The sequence below is a fragment of the Anser brachyrhynchus genome (genome assembly GCF_964034855.1).
Source record: "Anser brachyrhynchus genome assembly, chromosome: Z".
Lineage (NCBI taxonomy): Eukaryota > Metazoa > Chordata > Aves > Anseriformes > Anatidae > Anser > Anser brachyrhynchus.
Genome location: NC_137697.1, coordinates 54010469 through 54032775, shown reverse-complemented (window position 1 = coordinate 54032775; position 22307 = coordinate 54010469). Strand labels below are relative to the sequence as shown.

At 38.4% G+C, this 22307-nt stretch overlaps 1 protein-coding gene across 10 annotated transcripts in view; it reads left to right on the top strand.

Moving 5' to 3' along the window:
* Positions 1–22307, top strand: part of FER (FER tyrosine kinase) — a 195261-nt gene that overhangs the window by 74445 nt on the left and 98509 nt on the right. For 9 of the 10 annotated variants that reach the window (XR_013943101.1, XM_080572799.1, XM_080572803.1 and 6 more), the window contains 3 exons: positions 7178–7270; positions 15854–16057; positions 20326–20448. Coding sequence is in view for 9 of the 10 variants with exons in the window: in XM_080572799.1 (XP_080428925.1) it covers positions 7178–7270; positions 15854–16057; positions 20326–20448 (420 nt within the window). In the remaining variant the exon portion in view is untranslated. Of the gene's footprint in view, positions 1–7177; positions 7271–15853; positions 16058–20325; positions 20449–21808; positions 22255–22307 lie in introns of those variants that run through there. The other variant, XM_080572800.1, reaches the window with a different exon arrangement.

The following is a 22307-nucleotide window of genomic DNA, read 5'->3' as shown; positions in this document are numbered from 1 at the left end:
CTGTAGAGTTTAGGTCACATGTCTGAATCTTTAAGCTGGATGTATATAGTAATAAAGTGCAAAAGAAAACTAGCCTCTTTGCATCAAAGAAACTCCTAAGGAACTCCTAGTTAACTTTAAATGGTTTGTGGATGCAGATGTGCTTATAGCTGTTAAAGCATGTGCTCTTCATAGCAGTCTGACAAACTGTAATGTTTAGAGGATGGAAACAAAATGTCCACACTGCTGGCTTGCTTTGCATGTTTATGTTCTCTTAACATTTTTTCTCTAATATACCTTGAGCTTTATGCTATTTTTAAATTTGTTTATATTCTTGAAATTTCAAGTCACATTCATGAAATCTCACAGTAGAAAGGAGGGTGTGTATGTAACGGCCAAACCATAAACTTTGGTTTCTAGGTTAAAAATTACGTTTGGCTTAGAAAGATGAGAATGTTTGGAAACAGGGAGAGTATTTGAAAAAGTATAATACCTTCCAACTGCATTTGTATGCTTGTACGCTTCTACCTCACATCCATTTTTGACTGTGGTTCAGATTTTTTTGGTCACTCCTTGCCTGGAACAACAGGAGTAGTTCATTCACTGCTCTTTGGCTGGTGATTCTTGGGTTTCTCGAGCAGCAGCATAGCCAGAATGTTCAGCAAGACGTCCTGGCAGGTGGTGACTGTGACCAGCAGCTAGTTCATCAGCTTAGTGGTTTTGGGTGGTGAGCTGCAAGGGTATGTGAAAAGATAAAAGTTTTTCTTTCAGTGCAGGGGAACAGGGAATGTGGCTGTGGTCAGTCTATAGCACTTCGTCTCTGCCGCTCCCTCACAGTCACTCTCTGCCCCTGCTCCCCGTGGGGTCCCTCCCACGGGATGCCGTCCTTCCCGAACTGAGCCTGAGGGGGCTGCCCGCAGGCAGCAGCTCTTCAAGAACTGCTCCCACATGGCTCCGTACCACGGGGTCCATCCATCCCCCAGGAGCAAACTGCTCCAGCACGGGTCCCCCCCGGGTGGGCGGCAGCTCCCCCCAGACCCACTGCTCCTGCATGGGCTCCTCTCCACGGGCTGCAGCTCCGGCCCGGGGCCTGCTCCTGCGGGGGCTCTCCATGGGCCGCAGCCTCCTCCAGGCCACATCCACCTGCTCCACCGGGGGCTCCTCCACAGGCTGCAGCGTGGAGATCTGCTCCGTGTGGGACCCATGGGCTGCAGGGGGACAGCCTGCTCCACGAGGGGCCTCCCCTGCACAGGCCACAGGGGAACTGCTGCTGCCTGCCTGGAGCACCTCCTGCCCTCCTGCTGCACTCACCTGGGGGGCTGCAGGGCTGCTTCTCTCTCATTTTCTTACTCCTATTTCCCACCTGCTGTTGCACAGGAGATTTTTTTTCCCCCCTTCCTTAACTCTGCTCTCCCAGAGGCCCACCCACTGTCACTCCCTGGCTCAGTTCTGGCCAGCAGCAGGTCCCTTTTGGAGCAGCTGGAGCTGGCTCTGCTCTGACAAGGGGCAGCTGCTGGGCTCTGCTCACAGAGGCCACCCCTGCAGCCCCCCTGCTACCAAACCCTTGCCATGTAAACCCAATACAATGAGGTAATGGAATTAGTTTTTCAAAAATATGTATCCATTCTAGATTTGGCTTTAAGAATTCATAAATCTGAATTGGTTTGTTAAATTGTCATTGCCATAGAATCATAGAATGGTTTGGGTTGGAAGGGACCTTAAAGACTTTAAGATTAAAATCATTTTTAGATTAAAACCATTTTCCCTTGTCCTATCGCTACACTCCCTAACAGAGTCCCTCCCCATCTCTCCTGTAGGTGCACTTTAAGTACTTGAAGGGCACTAGCAGATCTCCCCATAGCCTTTTCTTCTGCAGGCTGAACAACCCCAACCCCCTCAGCCTGTCTTCATAGGAGAGCCCGTGGATTTTCCTTGTGGCTTTCCTCTTGACTCATTCTAATAATTGCATGTCCTTCTTGTGCTGGGGACCCCAGAGCTGAATGCTGAGCTCCAGGGAGAGATTTAGTATAATCAGTTCTTTATTTTGCAGCATTATGCAATCAAGGGATGGAGATATGTTAGGAATTGGTAGTATAGATATATTTTATTAAGCAAAACAGGAATTGCTTACTGAACTTCTGTGCCTCTTTACCTGCCTTGCAAAAGCTTTTGCGTGGCTACTTTTTGTTTTCCACAAAGATGGCTGCTGGACATGATTGCGGTACCTGAGCTTCGGAAAGGTGCATTAATACATCATCATCCCTAGAGCACAGTTGACATTCTTGATGATAATTAGGTGAAATCAAAATCTTTTTTTTTTTTTTAAATAAAAAGGCTTTTTTGTATATAATAATTAAAATGTGCAGTGTCTCTAAAAATGTTATTGCTAGCCACCATGAAGAGGTACTCTGCTTCTGTAAAGACCTCTAATACATATTTGTGTGTTTGGAAGATTTACTAATCATTTCGAAGATGAAGGTGACATTTTGCTGACATTTCATACATAGCTTGAAAAATTGGTCCTTTGATATTCTAATTAAAACAGAAAATATAGTGCAGACTATATAATTTAACTCTACATTCTCTTCTGTTAGTCATTCAAAAGGAAATCAAGGGATCAAATCATAGTATTCATATTCCTTTTTTACAACTTAATTTTTTAGGCAGATTGTTTGCTGAAACCTGAGACTTTAAGTAAAATCAGCCGAAGGTTTCAGGTTTTCATCTCCAAATAGTTTGCCTGTCTCTTGTTTAATCTCCTTTTTATTGCTGTTTCTCTGGATCAGAAAAAAACCACAAACAAACAAAAAACCAACCTCACTGACTTTCTAGACTCTGTTGCACTTTTAAGATTCTGGTAACTGTGAAGCACTTGCATTGCACGAGAGTCATGATTAATACTTTAATATTTGCATAAATGTCTCCTCTTCCCACTTTTTCTCCATTTTTTCCTGCTTTCCGTGGAGTCTCTAAATGTACATGCATGTAAGCAACCACAAACGCAGAAACGCTTATTTGGAGTTAATGCATGTATTTTTTGATAGTGAGCTGAGAAAATTTCTTGACTTGTTATGAATTGTATGAGTTATTGATATGTCATTTTTAATAGTAGCATTATATTGTCTAATTCCACTCCTACAAACCAGACGGTAGCAACAGTGCTGTGTTTCACATATACCAGTAATGAACTCTTGAGTTACCATTCAAAACAAGGTCTAAGCATGCCTGAAAATATCAGGGCACTATCTACTTAGTGATCATACCCCCCAGATAAGCTGGAAATTACCAGCAAAGGAACAGAGAATAGAGTAACATTGTCTCTGTGTAAACTGATGTGCATCTGCTTCCTGAATACTGTAGAACTGCAGAATAATTGAAATTTGAGGAGAACTCAGGGATGCTGTCCAGTCTAGCGCCTTGCTGAACATAGTGTGAGATTTGACATTGTATCAGGCTGCAAAGGGTCTTGTTGCATTTGAGTTTTTTGCAGCTCCAACAATGGAAATCTCTCTGGGAATTGTCCACATTTAATCACCTTCCTCATTGTGATTTTTTTTTCCAGACTGTAACTGGAGTTGTTGCTGATTGTTGCAGCTTGTCCTTTTGCTTTGTACCTAGAAAAGTATGCCTCTATGTAACCACTTACATTTTCAGATCATTTAGTTACAGAGTTGGTGTAGGATGCTCAGATACGTGGAAAAGCTTCTGTAGATTATTGAATAAATAGATGGAGCTTTTCAGACTTGAAAAAGCTGACTGAAGGGGAATGTGATGAAGATGTGATACATATGGAATAAATAGAGAAAACGCATATGGAATAATGGTTGTTCACTGTCTATTCTGAAGCAGCAAGTAGGGCCACCAAATGAACACAGCAGACAAAAGTATCAAAACCAGTAAGGAAATGTGTTTTTCAAAAATATGTAATTAAGTTGTGCTACTGTTTGTCACAGCAGGGAATGGTAATATTTTATAAAGATTCAGAAAGCAGCTTGAAAAAAATTATGGAAGGAAAATCCTTCCATAACACTTACATGTAAAAACTTTGAATATGATACAGGCTGGTCTTGCACTGTAAGTCTTCAGAGGATGAGGAAATGCTTTGAAGAATTATCACAGTCCTTTTTTCATAGACCGTCAGGACATTAGCGTGGCCTGAGATGTATCTTTGGTCTGAGAATGTAAAGCTCTTCTTAAATTTCACTCTGGCAAGCCTGTGCTTTTTAAGTCCTGTGATTCAGAAGGTGGAACATGAATTTACACCTAGTGCAGGGTTTTACAAGATGTGTACATCAATTATGCATCATTTCTGCTGCTTTGGAAGGTGTTACTTGTATTTAAAACAGAAAATATTAGCTTATCCAGAAATGATTTTTGAATGTAATTGGTTTCACTGTGTACTTGAGATATTTTTAATTAGCTTTGAATGTTCTTATTTTTAACGACTTTGTTACACCTTCATGGCTCTGCACAGTGCTGCCCTCAATTCTAGATACCTACAATAGGAGGGTAAAAAAATGCAAATTATTATTCTTGGGAAGGCTCTCCAAAGATAGAAGATCTGCTCAACTCAAACAATCAGTTCATATTCAGCCAGCAGCTGGCTCTGTGTGTGGATGCCATGCCAATAGTTTAAAATACCCGTTCTTGTTTGTTAAACGTAGCATGATTCCTCTTCTGTTTTTGTACATTTGGTCTTTCTAAGATTCCCAGTTCTGTCATGGATGGGAGAGGGAGAGGGGAATGGGGTGGGGTGAAGCCTTTTGAGGTGAGAGATTAGTCTTATTTCTGAAATCAAATCACAGGACAGGCTTCAGGAACTTCAGGTATGTTCTACTGTATGTTCAGGTGTTTGTTTGTTTGTTTTTACCAGTCCTTTAATGGTATTACAAATGATTAGTATGTGCCAATACCTATACAGAAGGCATTCAAGATAAAGATTTTGTGGTTAGTTTATCCAGTCATCAGGAGGCAGGCCAGAATTACTGTCATATTCTAAGTTTGTTGCATGTTTTTGAGGCCTCCTGAATAACTTTTTCTCTCCACTGCTGAAGTGACTAATGCAGAGGATCATTTTCAGAAAATGACTCTGTCTAAAGATTCTTTGAAGAACTCTTGCTTATAAATCACAAAACTCCATTCTCATGCCAGGCATCTATAGCCTTCTCAGAGCAAAAATCTTCATCGTTCTCCAAGTTATCTAAATTTGGAGCCTTAAAATGAATGTTGTTCTGTCACTTTTTTCATCAGGGAAATCATATCTTTAAACCAGAAATGAAGCTAGCATTCACTTCACTCAAAGGGGAGCATCTTAATTGCTCTGCCAGATACTGTCTAGTGTGTTGCTTTTATCTGTAAGTTCATTGAACATACCATTTGCAATAACTACCAGGAATTCCTCCATTCCAGTTTTTTATCTTAGAGCTCTTGCACTTTACTGTAATATTTTTTATCAGAATCTCTGAGGACCAGTTCCCCAGCCAAACCTCAGAACCAGGAGTATCATGCTCATCTTTTAGATATCAATGATTGTGTTCTTCCAGCTGTAATCTCCTTTTCTTCTGGGAGTGTCTTTGCAACACATGCAGCATGTGTTGGTGTACGGGCTCTTCAGCTAGGCTGTCGGTCACGTCACCTTTTCAGAGGAGTCCTTGCTAATCGCTTTGAAACAGTTCACAAGTATTTTCCTGTTTTTTCCTAAAGTGACAGTGGTCCCAGGTTCACTTCCATCACTCAGAGGTACAACCCCTTCCCCCACTGCATCTAGTTTAAAGCCCTATTAATAAGCCCAGCCAGCTTCCTGCCCAGAACACTCTTGCCCCATCTGGTCAGGTGCTCCCCATCTGGTGTCAGCATGCTAGACTCTCAAAAGTGCAACTGAGATCACTGAACCCAAACCCCTGAGTGTGACAGCCAGTTGTTGACTTTGTCTGTTCACCTCCTTTTTCTTGGGTCACAGTCATCAACTGGGAGGACAGACAAGACCCCTACTTGCGCTCCTGATCCCTTCAACATCTTTTTGAGGGACATAAAGTCCCGTTTGATGTTTCAGGTGTTGCTGTTGCAGTCTCCTTTGATCCTACGTGAAAAAGTAGGAACGAGTGGTGGTCTTCTGGCCCCACCAGGCTTCGTAGCCTCTTCATAATATCATGAATGCAGACCCTGGGCAGGCAGCAAACCTCTCTGGAGAGGTTATCTGCCTGGACCATGGGTGCCTCAGTGCCTCTCAGCAAGGAGTCTCCAATTACTAACAACCTTTGTGCCTTTTTTGTGGCACTGGTTCTGATGCAGGTGGTTGACTGGGACAACTTTGCATGGCTGCTCTTTCCTAGGTCCCCATTATTCACACACTCTCTTATTTCCAGCCCTAGAGCACTGTATCTTTTGTGCAGGGACATGTCAGGGGCAAGGGAATCCTCCTCCTGCTCCGAGCAGAGACGGGAATCCAGTCTCCCTTGTTTTGTGGGTCAGTCAAGTTTTGTCAGTTCAAGGCTGGAAGCTAGCTTACCTTCCCCTTCCCAGGACTTAAGGCAGGGCTGTTTCTCAGCCCATGTCAGTGCCAGTGATACCATTTATCAATCTTCCACCCAGATTCCTGGATGTTATATTGTCTGGTGAGCTCCTCTTGTAACAGAGCCACCTGCTCAAAAAGTTCATCCAGCCGGGCACACTTGCCCCTGTGACACCCACCTCTGCCTTTGGGACCTATGTGTTGTTAGAGAACAACACATTAATAAAAGAAAAAAAAAACACATGCACGAAGCAAGGGTAATATAAGTGTGTATTTTTTATTTTTATTTTTTATTTTTATTTTATGGTTTCAAACCAATGCTTTTTTGAGAAAACATTAATTTCAGAAGAAGTGAGAATTATATCCTCTGTTTTAGAGTACAAAAGAATTTCAGTTCTTTTTATAGTTAAAAATAGTGATATTTAAAATAATTGCACAAAATATTTAAAGCACAAAATATTGAAGGAATTTTTCTGCTCTTAAACTGGTATGTTTTAGTTTAATCCCACTGATGGTGACACAATCTTGCTGGTTGGTATAAGCCTCTTGTTAAGAGGCTCAGCCGGTCTCTTAAACAAAAACTGTAAGTCTGCATTCCATGTTCTCCAATAATTCAGTTATCAATGCTCAGAGGTAAACTGTTATTGATTTTCTTGGTTTCACCTGGGATACTACTTTTTCTCCTAGGACAAGAAAGACAAAGTCTCAAGATTTGACACTATACGTCATTCCATAGCTGGAATTATAAGGTCTCCAAAATCCATGCTGGGCTCATCGTCAGTAAGTAGCATCCATAATTTAATGTTGTACTACATTCTCTTATTTTTACAACTTAAATAAGAGTGTTTTTTTTTTCCTGAAACATCACACATTTCCATCTACATAGACAAAAAGTAGACTAAAATATTTTTAGAAACAAGATTCTGATTGATCAGTGGACACAATATTGTTGCATAGCAGTTTGTTAGAATAACTAATTTGTTGCAGTTCAGAAAAAAAATATTTTTTGCAGCGTCCAGACTGGTGCTGTAGTTTTAAGAATACTCTTTCCTGTGAGTCAGATTTACTAGAAATGCTGTGGGTTATACCGTACCAATACTAATACTCTGTAGTAGATCAAATTGTTAATCATGTTTTAACCATTTTTGCAATAATTATGTTCCCCAATAGATATGTCTACATATTTATATATTTACTTCTTCAATAGCTTTAGGTACTATTTATGTATTTAGGTATTATACATCTTGCTTCAATCCCCAACTAAAAATGGTCATTGAATATCTTTTATAATTGGCTTGTGTTCATGTTCACCAATGGATGGAGAAAGTTTCTTGTTGTCCAGGTGCCAAAACAAAAAAAAGTACATGTGAAAAGTGAGACAAAGAACAGCTGCTTTTGTATTCCTTCTGTTGTTTTTCTTTTGTTTCATGTATAAGCATGCGATAATACCTAAAATACTTGAGCTAGTTAGTTTGGCATACTATTATGCAACAATACCTACAGAGGTGTCAGATTTTACTTGAAAAATTTCCTCCTAGAAATTCAGCTGTGTTTTACTGAAGTGGAACAGGAGCCCTGCCCTGCAACTGCTAACTGCCTCGTCTCCCCTTCCTTCTCCCTCTCCTCCCATTCTGCTCCCAATAAAATAATATAAAATCAGAATTGGAATTTGGACAGAATTTTATAAATTACCTTTTAATTGTGATTTTATCACCTAGAACTTTAGCTCAAAATAGCATTTCTGAGAAGATTTTAGATTGAATAGACCTTCAATTTTATCAATTAATTTCAAGATTGCATCCGGGGACCCACTAAAGAACCTACTAAACTTTATTTTAGCTAACCAATATTCAAGATAGGTGGAAGAGATTACAACTGCATGTATACATACATGGATATGTGTACACACAAATGTGTATGTATAGGAGCATTGTATATGGTGATAAAGGAATGGAATAATCATAGAAACATTGAATGATTTGTGTTGGAAGTGACCTTAAAGATCATCTAGTTCCAACCCTGCTGCCATGAGCAGGGACACCTTCCACTAGACCAGGTTGCCCAAAGCCCCATCCTGCCTGGCCTTGTACACTTCCAGGGATGGGACATCCACAGCTTCTCTTGGCAGCCTGTGCCAGTGCCTCATTACCCTTACAGTGAAGAGTTTCTTCCTAATATCTAGTCTAAATCTATCCTTTTAGTTTAAGACCATTCCCCCTTGTCCTATCATTATCTACCTGAGTAAAGAGTCCTTCTCCATCCTTTTTATAAGACCCCTTTAAGTATTGAAATGCTGCAATGAGGTCTCCCTGGAGCCTTCTCTTCTCCAGGCTGAACATCCCCAGAGCTCTTGTACGTTCTTCATAGGAGAGGTGCTCCAGCCCTCTGATCATCCTCACTGCCCTCCTCTTCTGGACCTTCTCTAATGGCCCCACACCTGGATGGGGCCAGGTGGGTACTCCAGGTGGGGCCTCACGAGGGCAGAGCAGAGGGGGATAATCCCCTCCCTTGACCTGCTGCCCACCCCTCTTGATGCAGCCCAGGACGCAGCTGGCCTTCTGGGCTGCAAGCACGCACTGCTGGCTGATGTTGAGCTTTTCATCCACCAGAACCCCCAAGTCTTTCTCAGCAGGGCTGCTCTCAGTGAGTTCTTCTCTCGGTCTGTACTCATGTCTGAGACTGTCCAGACCCAGATGCAGCACCCTGCACTTGGACTTGTTGAATCTCATTCGGTTCACATGGGCCCACTTCTCCGTCTTGTCCAAGTCCCCCTGGATGGCATCCCTTCCTTCTGCTGTATCAACTGCACCACTCAGCTTGATGTCATCTGCAAACTTGCTGAGGGTGCACTCGATCCCACTGTCTTTGTCACTGATAAAGATACTGAACAGCACTGGTCCCAAGCCAGACCCCTGAGGGACACCACTCATCACTGGCCTCCACCTGATTTATTACGTAGAGGAATAGAGAGCTCTTGCACTCTAAGAAAAACACCCTTAAAGAGTTTCCAGCTCCGTTCAGTTCCTCTATCCCTAAGGACAGTGTCCCATGGGATCTCATCCACTAGGTCTTTGAACAGCTGGAATTTCACTCTTCTGAAGTTCAGGGTCCTGACTTTGCTCTTTGCCACACCCATATCCCTTGAGATCACAGACATGGTCACTGCAACCCAGGCTTCCTCCAGTCTTTACCTCTTCCATGATCCCCATTGGTGAACACCAGGCCCAGTAACACTTCTCCTCTGGTTAGTTTGTCCACTACCTGGACAAAAGAATTTGTCCTCAGTGGACTCCAGGAGTCTCTTGGATTGCATACTGCCTGCCATGTGGCTTTCCCAGCAAACATCTGGGTGGTTGAAGTCTCCCAGGAAGATGAGAGACTGTGAGCATGATGCTTCCTGTAGTTGGAGCAAGAAGGCCTCATCCACAGGCTCCCCTTGGTCATGTGGCCTGTAGTAGACCCCAACCACAAGATGTCCTTTGTTGGTCTGGTCATTTGTTTGTATCTACAGGCTCTCAAACTGCTCTTGGCTGTTTCTGAGAGGCAACTCTTCACAATCTATCCATTTCTTAACACAGAGGGCAATACCACCACCCTTCCTTCCCTGCCTGTCTCCTGTAAAGCTTGTCGTCCTCCATTCCAATGTTTCAGCTGTGTTATTTGTCCCACCATGTTTCTGTGATAGCAATTAGATCACAGTTTTCTAATTGATCTGTGGCTTCCAACTCCTCTTGCTTTTTTCCCATGCTGTGTGCATTGGTGCAGCTGGGCTATGGGCTACATCGCCTTTTTAGAGGAGTCCTTCCAGATTCCTATGGGATGATTCACAGGTGTTTCCCCCCTGTTTTCCAAAGTCTTGGCATTCAGTGTTTTTTTCGTGTCACTTACAGGTACATCCACTTCCCCCTCCGAATCTATTTAAAGCCCTGCTAATGAGTCTGGCCAGCTTGCTGCCCAAAACACTCTTGCCCCACTTGGTCAGGTGCGCCCCATCCCATGTCAGCATGCTGGGTCTCTCAGAAGCACTCCTGAGAGCATAGAACCTGAAACCCTGAGCATGGCACCAGCCACACAGCCAGTCATTCACCTGATGCATACGCCACCTCCTCCTTGGGTCCCAGTCTCCAACTGGGAGCATTGAGGAGAGCACTTGTGCTCCTCATCCCATCGGTGTCTTTCCAAGGGACATAAAGTCCCTTTCGATGTTTCTGAGTCTCCTTGTTGTGGCCTCAGTTTCCCTATGTGAAAGAGCGGGAATGGGTGATACATGGTAGGTAGAAGATTACTAAAGCTTTGGAGTATGTCTTGGAGAAATAAGATCAGAATTGCGTCATCTGAGGCAGAAAGTCAAATCTGAGTAACAAGTGTAGTCTTGAGTATTTATCACTTAAATGAATTCAAAGTCAGGCTATATACAAACCAATCAGTTTTCAGTTTTCAGCTTTTTGTGTTTTTAGCAATTTGTTGTGTGTTAGGAAAAGCTAACCCTAGATATACAGACAAAATTTGTGTCACAAATTAATTTTTAACACTTAGGGTGTTTAGCCATTCTCCTTTTGCACACTGAAAATTATATAACGTTGCTGATTGCTAAATGTATAACCTAGAATATACAACCTAATATCTATCATCAAAGTGTACGAACTGGTTATTTAAAATGTGTATTATAAAAATAATAATATGTATAAAATAAATTATGTTTTAAAAAAAGAAAAAGGTATGTTAACTCTGTTTTCATAGTGTGTATTTTAAGTGCATTTAAACTTTAGAATTGAAACCATATTTTGGTTTAAATGTGGTGGTATTCTAAAGATCCATAGTTGGTTATGAGAAGTTGATTTTGCGTGTAATTAAGGAAAACTAAGGTGGTTTTTTTCATGTCTTCTGAATAAAGTTGTAGAGAAACCCAGTACTTCCTCAAGCAGCCAGAATTTTAACTGTTATTTATGTGTTGGCACTTAAATAATTTACAGGCTCTGAGAAAGTTCTGAGAATAATATAGTAATAAAAGTATGGTTTTGAAGAGAATACAGCAAGGTTAGGAATTCAGGTGGCTTCTGTTGAACAAAATGCAAGACACTTTTCTTTAACATCAAGAGACATAAGTTTAATCAAATGAGGAGAGAAAACACAAGAAGAAGATCGACTATTTTCTGTACCACTAATGCTGTGCTATGTATGAACAGAATAAAGAATATGAATGAATAGTATCATAGCTTCTGCCCTTCAGATAGAATGAGTAGGGGTTTTTTGTTTTGTTTTGTTTTACCACTTAGGTAACTGCACACGTTGCTTCCATTACTGCAAATATTTTTTATTTTTTCACATTTAATAATGATGATCCTAGAAAAAACATCACTCAGTACAAAATGAGAGGGTTTTTTTTTTAGAATATTTGATTTTATCTTATAATTTTCAGGTCTGTGCATTTTTACTTTTGTAGGATTGTTTTTGGATGAAATACTTGAAAATTTTCATTTCCTTGATGGAGTAAGTGTTGGTTTTGTATGATACATTAGCACATGCAAATGAGCTAGATTCAGTATCAGCAGAATATTCTACAGGGAAATCTCTCAAACTATCATCCTAAATGTATTGTTTTACTTTCTACTCTCTCTGTGCCTCTTTTAAAACTGGAGAGAAAAAAATCTTTTGACAAAATGTTTTTCTTGTATAAAGATGGAAAATAAGCAAGTACACAAAGGCTAAGCTTAGAATATATGTGAAAGTACAATTTTAAGTAAGCTACTATTTTAATAAAATACTAATCCCATTATTCTTTTCTTTTCATTGATAGAGTAAGTACGGGAATAGTCTCTCTTTTTCTGAAGTTAGAAATAATACAGTAGTCTTTGCTCCATTTTCTTTTGAATAAGGACAGCAGCTAGGGACAGCTTGATTTTTCCTCCAGGAGAAAAACTGCTGTTTCAATGGGTTGTTAATTAGTGGGAAAGAAGGAGGTTCCGAATAAGAAAGGAGGACAGTAATAGAATGAGCATGATTGATATGAGAGTATTTCCTTCCTCTTGGAAAGAAAAGTATAATGAAATATACGAGGCTATCCCTTCGCCAAAGTAACCAATGAGCAAACTATGGAAATAAATTAAAATGTTGAAGGAAAAAGAAAACAAGAAAAACAGGAGGTTGGGAGGGAGAGTAAAAATATTTCAGTGTGGTTTACTTTCCTTCCATGTGATTTTGTTAATTGCTTATTGTTAACTTCCATTGAAGCTAACAAAACAAACAACAAACAATCAAACAATAACAACAAAAACATTCCATTTAAGCCGCTGAAACACTCCTTTGAAAGTGCTTCTGTGTATAAATAAATGCGCAAAACATCTCATTCCCAAAGTGAAATTGTAAAACACTGGGGCTTAGAGTTCATATTTGTTCTTAGCTAGATACTATGTATCTAGTTAATCAAATTCAGTAGCTTACTGCTCTTTAAACTTACTAAGAAGAGAGATGGGAATCATAAACTATTTTTGAGAAGGTAGCTTTTTTCCCACTCCATCATTTTTAAAGACTAACCTTTCTTATATTTAAACCATTTAATTCTAACTACAAAGTGCAGTATAAACATTAGAGCTAAGTGGTAAATTGAGCTGAAATCAATATTAAAATGATTATATATCTTACACTTGTACTGTTCTTTTTGGGCTTTCAGCCATGTTTTCTTTCAAAGCCAGTCAAGGTGAATATCGTATCATACAGAAAATATGTTGGAGCAGGGAGACTTGTTCATAAAAATAAAACAATTTTGATAACATGCAAAACATGAATAATTACCAGTTGTTTCTTCAGAGAAAATAGTGTTTTTTTACCTTGGTTATGATTAACCCTTGGCATAAGATAAAAAATAAAGACAAAATAATGTAGGAGACACTCAGCACAGGCTACATTGGGATTTTCATTGTTTCCTTCTAAAGAAATAAATATTTGTTCAAACAAATTTTAAAAAGGGGAAGGTTGATCTTAGTGTCATAAACAGCACCCAAGTTAGCAATGTCTAAAATGCTCCCTTGTTTTTCCATAAGCTTTTTCTGTGTTTTATTCTGGGATATAATCATACTTGTCTGAACAGTAAATCACTTGACCCAGTTTGAACATTAGCAGGTGTTATTATCTGGTGTCTGCCTCTTCTGTAAACTATGAAATGAATTACATGTCTTTTTTTTAACCTTCCTTTGTGAGGGCTACAAACTAGTTTATTGACCCTGAACTGTCCTTTTATCCTTAGAAACATTTCCTTTGAAGTAGAAATGTGTTTATCTGGCAAAGGCTTTGCTACCTTGAACCCCCTAAAATTTCTTGATAGTTTAGCAAAGGTTTTTTTTTTTTTTTCTGTTGAGTCAAACTCAACATCTTTAAAAAAATAATAAAAAAAATCAAGTAAATAACCTTTTATAATACTCTGAAAACTTATTTTTTTCGTGTTAGGAGTTTGTGAAAGAGAATTGCTTAGTGTTATTTAACAGTGGGAGACAGCTCTAATCTAAGAAGTATTTAACTGTTGATGGAATTGAAATGACTGCTTTCTTGGCCAAACAATATTCTGGGTTTTTAGTCATTCATTATGCAAATAAATACAGTACCTTGGAGTACACCTTTTGATCTTACAAACTCTGTTATCTTTCTGTTCAAGCTATTATTTTTTTCTTACATGTGCCTTCTTAGCTCTGAATCTGTAATCAATCATGCTCACTCTTTCTAGTGATGGGTTTGTTGGTAACTGTTTTAGCCTCAAATCTCATGTCTGAAATAATCCCTGATACAAGAGGCACCCAGGGCTTTGGATAACCAGTTTCAAAGTCTGAGAATATGAGGCCCAGTCAGACTCTTAAATATGCTCTCCAGTTTTCTCTGAGGCTCCTGGACTAGATAAACAATATCTTTCGAGGTATGACTTGGAAAGATAGCCATACACCTAGAGACAAAGGCATGTTTTATACCAGGGATTTCATTAAATGCTCAAAAATTGGGCTTTGCTCGATGCTCATAAATTTGGAAATGTTCACAAATGCTCACATATTTGGATTTGCTAATATATTTTGAAACAAGTTCTCAGTAGACTCCATTTTTGGGTCTATTTATTTCCTCTCTGAGGACTCCTAGTGTTTTGGTTTGTTTGTCTTTGATTAGCTGGGTCATCTTGACCTGACTATCTCCTCAAGAAGACAATAAATTTGCAGATGCCCTCTACCCTGCCCAGATCTATAGTATGTCATTTTTTTCTTTTATGCACTAGTGGAGTGTTTCTGTTCTCTTTCCCCAACCTATGTGAAGGAAATATCATATCATCCTTGCTGAGAGGAGAAAAACAAACCAACTTGTTTCATCAGCGTAGAGCAGTAGCAGAGTTTCAGTCAAAATACTATGTTTTGTTTGTATCTCCTACCTGGGCCTTAACTGAGGTGCGCGTCTTCTTTCTGTCATCTAAAATGTGTTTCAGCAGGTTTGCATGGAACACACTCACATATAATTCAATTCCTGATGCAATACACAGTGTGTTATTTTATTCAGATTTTTACCACTCTGGCAGTGAGAATTTGAAGGAGTTCTGATAGTGGTGATTTTGAATGACATATAGCCTTACTAAGAATTTCTCAGTTTAGTCAGAACATACAAATATAAAACGGTAATTGAATAAAGGATGTTTTTTCTAGGTGTTTGCTTAAACAATGTAAGCTTGTTAAAATTAATATGCAAAACTGTAGGTTAAAACTCATTACCTTCTGCTTACAGCCAGTGAAAGCAGTATCTTATAATCATTATACTTGCAGAAACTCAGTGCAACTTCATAAGCACGGTATGCCCAGGTGTCTATCCCCTGCTGTCACGTAAATGCTGGAAAATATGTTTCTTAGAACTATTAATTGATTTAGTGTGAGGTTTTTAAATTATATGAAAACAATTTATCCAATTCAGATGCTTTTTTAAAATTTAGTTTCTTATGGTTTTGTTTCAGGAGATTCTATATAAAGAAATGATTCATTTTGAATTATTGCTTATAGTATTTCAGAACGTTTAAGAAAGAGTGAGAGAGAGTCACTGCTCATTGTTGGTCAGTATGGATTAGGAAAAACAGCAGGGCCAAGTGAAAATTAATATATGTTTTAATGGACATATCTATAAAGTTGTGCTTTTTATATATATAGATTTATTTTTTTAGGTAACAGGAAAAAAATGTGATTAGTATCCCTTTTGTGTAAATGTAAGAGCCTTGATTTTGTTTGTTAATAAAAATACATAATTTAGGTACTGAAATAGAGATTAATGTTGTCTGTCATGCTTTTCATGTGAAAGTAAACTCTAAAAATGTACTGTTATAGTAACATCTTCTTCAATATTTTTCCCAAGTTCTTTGATGTAATATCAACCACTGAGAAACCATTGGCAGAGCAAGACTGGTATCATGGTGCAATTCCAAGAATAGAAGCCCAGGAGCTGTTAAAACAGCAAGGAGACTTCTTGGTGCGAGAGAGCAACGGGAAACCTGGTGAATATGTCCTTTCTGTGTTTTCAGATGGACAACGGAGACACTTTATCATACAATATGCTGATGTACGTCTCTGCTATAGTACTAAATATTCAATTTTAGGAAATTTATTATTCCAGCTAAATGATTTAAGATCTACATAATTTACTATGTCATATGGTTGTAGCCTTTATGTGAAAATATGAAAGCTGTTGGTAATATTGCCATCAGTGCTCAAATCAGGGGAAAAAGGTTATTTGGGGGAATAAAAGAAAAATATGAAATATAAGGTTATTCTACATCTTTTATCCTATAATGAAAAGACAAATTTCTATAAATGTTATGAAATCCAGAGCTTGTTATTACTAATTTATGCATGTACATTTATTTATTTTTAAACCCATTTTCATACTTGGTACTAATTAGGCTACTTTTAATACTTCTAATTGAATCTTACTGAAAAAAATGAAAACGTTCATTGAGGAAAAGATAATCTGCTAGTTTCTATACAGTTAACAGTTGAAGCCCCTGCTGCACTGGAGATGCTTGAGTTTCTTTTTAGCCCTGTGGGCATTGTTCTGTTCATAAAAGTGAACCTTGACACAAAGTCAGTGTTTATTTTGATTTTTATAGCCTTAAAGTATTTTGGTGTATCGGTGTGCTAGACAGAAAAATAAGAGCAATAAAACTACATATACCTAGACACACAGTATCTTAAAAGATGTTTAGAGCTCTCTGATTCTTAGCAGAATTAAATGCACATTATATATATACTTGATGTGGCTGAAATCATTTTGTGTAAATTGTGGTATGTGGCAAGTGAACCTTTGAAAAAAAATAATTGGGCTTTGAAGTCAATTTGATGGGCTTTTTTAATGACTGTTAATTTGAGGCCACCCTTATCTGGAAGATGAATTTTTTTATATCATTTTTTCCATGAAAAAAATGAACAAAGCTATCTTTATTCCCATAATTTAATTATTTTCTCTTAGGAATTATATTTGAAATGTAAGACCGTCATTGTTTGATGTTGCATAGCTCATGATGGAACAGTCCAAACATCGTGATGTCACTAGCTCTGTCTGCTTGTACATTTAGTAATAGGGCATTGTATTAATCTGCTTCTGGGATTTATTTGGGGATGATTTTGTTTACAATCATGGAAACTGAAACTTTTGTTAAAGAAATGTAGAACTCTTTATGCACCCATATGGATGAATTTTCTACATTTATTGTAAAAAAGGCTTATGTTTTAAAAAGGGAAAAAGCTTTTTAGCATTAAAAAAGAGGTAAATAGTGGGGCTGGTATGATCATATGACAAGAGGGAATTGATTCATTAACATTTTGGTGAGTTTGATGAGAGTTTAGTGCAAGTTTTAAAAATGTATTTTATTTTATTTACATTGGTATTAACAATGTGAAATCAGGTTTCTGGCTGGTCAAATCTCACTGTTGGATCACTGACAGCTTTGGTTTTCACTGACAATTTTTCTCCTGAATTAGAGACTGCAGGGTGGAGTAGGGATATATACTTAACAGTTGTCCTTCAATTGCATAAGTGTTGTCTCTGATTTTACCATTATTTTAAATGCAAATCTTAATAAAAGTATGTGTGAGATAAATGAGTTCATTGTTCAGCTTTAAGCATCAAAATTCATTACCAAAATCCACTAGGCATTCAAGGCTACTGTTGTTTTTCACTGTTTTTATTGGAGGCTATGCTATTTTCACATTGCTGTTTGTTAGTGATCTTAATAATGGTCATAATCTTGTGTAAGTACGCTGAATAAAGGAATGCTCTTCACCCTGAAGATCTTAGATCAAAGGCAGCAGTTGTGTGCACAGCTGAGTCTGAGATGAGTGCTGGTTATTTTACTAGGCCCTAGTCTTAGGACGTAGGGTTTTTTGGATCATCAGAACAAAAATGTAAGAGAGGTTATTTGTAAGGAATGGAAACTAAACTTACTGGTCAATAAAAGCTGAGCCAGTATCTAGTAACTGAATGAAATTAAAGGGATAAACAACAGAAAGTGTTCAAACCATGGAAGCAGTTTTATGATAGAGAACCAGGAATTTTAAAAATAGTTGACATGACCAAGCTGTCTTTACTAACAGTAATAACGCATTTCAGAAAGTTGAATTTTAACCTGAAGAAAGAGACACTTATAATGCACTATGTAAAGAATTTAACCCTGTAGCTAGAAAGAAAAAATCTGCGTGTCAGTGGTACAGGTTTTCATTGCCCAGTTTTGTAAATGAACTTGAATCACTGCCTGTGCTTTAGGGTTGTGTTGTTGGTGGTTTTTTTTTGAATTATGCGGTATTTGTTTGCTCTTGCCAGTCTTCAGAATGGCTTCTGGCAGTTCCTGTCTTGTGCAAGGAGTTCTCTAACTCTAGATAATGAGGCACAAGTTTTAACCCTGTATCCCAGTCACCTAGCAGCAATGTACATTTTAAAACATGGAGGAGGATAAAATAATTATAGAGTCACAGAATAGCTTGGGCTGGAAGGGACTCTAAAATCATCTAGTTCCAACCCTGCAGCCATGGGCAAGGACACCTTCCACTAGATCAGGTTGCCCAGAGCCTCATCCAACCTGGCCTTGAACACCTCCAGGGGCTGGGCATTCATAGCTTCTCTGGCCAACGTGTGCCAGTGCTTCACCACCCTCTGCATGAGGAATTTCCTCCTAACATTTCACCTAAATCTCCCCTCTTTTAGTCTAAAACCACTCCCCCTTGCCCTGTCATTATCTGCTTGAGCAAAAGTCACTCTCCATCTTTTTTATAAGTCTCTTTAAGTACTGAAAGACTGCAATGAGGTCTCCCCTGAGCCTTCTCCAGGCTGAACAGCCCCAGCTCTCTCAGTCTTTCTTCATAGGAGAGGTGCTCCAGCCCACTGGTCAACTTTGTAGCCCTCCTCTGGACCTGCTCTAACAGCCCCACATCCTTCTTGTGCTGGGGGCCCCACACCTGGATGCAGCACTCCAGGTGGGGCCTCACAAGGGCAGAGCAGAGGGGGACAATCACCGCCCTTGACCTGCTGCCCACCCCTCTTGATGCAGCCCAGGACGCAGTTGGCCTTCTGGGCTGCAAACATGCACTGCTGGCTCATGCTGAGCTTTTCATCCACCAGAACCCCCAAGTCTCTCTCAGCAGGGCTGCTCTCAGTGAGTTCTTCTCTCGGTTTGTACTCATGTCTGAGACTGTCCAGACCCAGGTGCAGCACCCTGCACTTGGACTTGTTGAACCTCATTAGGTTGGCCCACTTCTCCAGCCTGTCCAGGTCCCTCTGGATGGCATCCCTTCCTTCTGCTGTATCAACCGCACCACTCAGCTTGGTGTCATCTGGAAACTTGCTGAGGGTGCACTTGATCCCACTGTCTATGTCACTGATAAAGTTATAAAATAACACTGGTCCCAAGCCAGACCCCTGAGGGACACCACTTGTCACTGCCTGGACACAGAACCATTCCTCCACCTGCAAATAAGCACTTACTGTTTCTTCCCATCAAGAATAAGGTCAAGGATAAGCAAGGGAGATACTTTGTGTTTTATTTTTTCCCCCGATAGCTGGAGAATGCTATGTCATAGTATTCTTTCCTAAGACCATGTTACATTTTTCTAGTAAAATATTAAGAGATTTAATTATTTTAATTGTGTTGAATCATGTAGCTAAAATGAAATCAGTTGACAAGGATGGGGGGCTGGGGAGGAGCGGGTGGAATTTTGTCTTGGTAAAATTTTCTCTGTGGATTAACCTGCCTCTGTTTTTAGCACCAGTACAGCTCTAGTCTCCTCTGGCATACACTTCTTAGTAAACAATAATGTTGGTCATGCATTGCGCTAGGATTTATTAGTTTTATCCAATGTTGTAAGTGCAGTACGATCTGAGTAAAACAGTATTTCTTATCCCCTGTTTAGTTTATTGTCTGATGTTTATGTTTGTTTTTTTTTTCTGTAATTTTAGAGCTTTAGGGCTTTAGAAATTTCATGATATTTTTTCAAGTTTATAATATTTTTATGTTACTGTCACAGTTTGAGTATCCCAAACAGTCCCATCTTTTGAAGTGCAAAGGCTTTTTTCCTTCAAATTAAGATCTTAAACAAGTAATTATTATGTTGCTGTGAGTGATACACTAATTTTGCATTTATTAATTTGTTTCTTACTGTCATTCCATTTAATTAAGTAGAAATACTGTTGAAATAGATTAGGACAGAAATCTTATTTTGTAAAAGCGAACACTTCTTTGTTCTGTTACAAGTGAAGGAAGCTTTGTAATGCTCTTTTTTAGTTTGTTGTTTGAAATTTTGCTTGTAGAGAAACAATTATTTCCTTTTACCTCCATACAGAATCAGTATCGTTTTGAAGGAACTGGGTTTCCAACTATTCCTCAACTCATAGAACATCATTATACAACAAAGCAAGTTATTACAAAGAAATCAGGTGTTGTTCTGCTGAATCCTGTTGTTAAGGTAAATGCATACATTCCAAGAACTCTATGTAACTGAAAGTACTTGAGGAGGTTGTACTATTATATAAAACATATTCCTATGCAACTTCGAAGATTTTTCATTCTTGATCATTGTTCTTTTCTTGTGCGCTTTTTCTTTCTCTGCTCTGCATAACGCATTCCTTAAAAGTAACACTTCGTCCTGATTCTTAAAATAAATCTTTACTATCCTGAGTAATGGTATTTAGTCTCACAAAACGTCCTTGCACTTTTCCTTTCTCTGCTTTTGGTTTTCCATTTGGATTTTACTACCGACCAAGGAACCGAGACCAGTATTTCATTGCCCATGAAGTTGTAATGAACAATTTTTCTTGAATCAAATGTCGTTCTTTAAGTGGTAAAATTCTCACAGAATTTGGAAGAATTACGGTAACTCACAGTTTTGCCACTATTTTATATCTCAGATACAAGGTATTGGTACAGACACGGGAACAGGTACTATCCTGCCAGAATTATTTCAAATTTGAAATAAAAATGCTCTTTTTCATCAGTAAGCCATAATAGAATGGCTATCAAGAGAGGAACGAAAAGGGATGGAAATAGTAAACCATACAACTGTTTAGAAAACTTAGAGTCTCCCTGCCTCCTTCCAGCAGTTTTGCAGTTGATACTTCATTCATAAGTCAACTCTTTTCAACTAAGTCTTTCTATTTTAACTAAGAGTAAGACATTTGTTCCTGACAAAAATAAATAAATAACCCATGCCAGTTTCAAGCATATGTAAAGCACATTCTTTGTTCTACAAAATTTTCAAAAGCATAGCTATTTATATTACAGAGTTAGTTTCCTAATCCAAGTTCCTAGTTCTTTACCAGTAATAATGCTAAGAAACTAAAGCATGTTCCCTTTCCCAAAATTAATGCTTTTTATACTTACCTGAGCTTGCTTACTATATATACCTTCAAAATTTAAAGAATGGGACTTTTTAAATACGCATTTTTGGTTAATGTCATTGTAATTACAGAGTTGAGACTTTATTGAACATAAAATATTGCTTAAATTCTTTGAATATATAAGAAAGCTTATGACTATTTTTGATGTGCATATAGTTTTATTTTGATATAAATTGTTTAAGCTAAAAGTAAATGGCTGTCAACCCTGGATTAAAATCTTTCTATGGTTATTTGTAAAATTCTTTTATAAACCTCTATCTGGTTTAAATATTCAATGTTCTTTCTGATTTCTAGCTTTTTTTTTTCCTGAATTTGTATAATATACATACTGTGAAAGCATCGCTGTTTTAGGAAATGTAAAATGATAACACAGTATGTTACTATGTACTAAATGATAACAGAAGTTACTCTTTTTTTTTCTCTGTTGAGGTTAAATGGCCTGGAAAATACCATCTCTTCATTGTCTGTTTTGTCTCTGAAGGCCAGAAGCTTCTACGTTCTTGACATTTTTCTTTAATCTTGATAACATTTTTTGGATAGAGTTAGGTTTCTATTTATGCATTGTTTTTGGTAAGAATGTATAGTCAAAGAATTTTTCTAGTACATAAGCAATTAAAGAAACACTCTCACAAATAAGTTTCCAGATCTTTTCTTCATTAGTTTAATTTACCCCGTGTGCTTTGAGGTGTAAATGCACAGAGGGGGTGTCTAAAAATCATTTGATGATAACCATGCAGACATATATGACTGTGTGGTGAGTCTTTTCAGCTTGAATCTTTAACACCACAACTGCAGTCAGACATAACATAACGTCCGCACAAACTGATGGAGGGCATTTTCTGAGGCTTTATTATTATTATTGTTGTTGTTGTTATTATTATTATTATTATTATTTTCTCTCTCTGTCTCTAATACTGTCAATGACTGC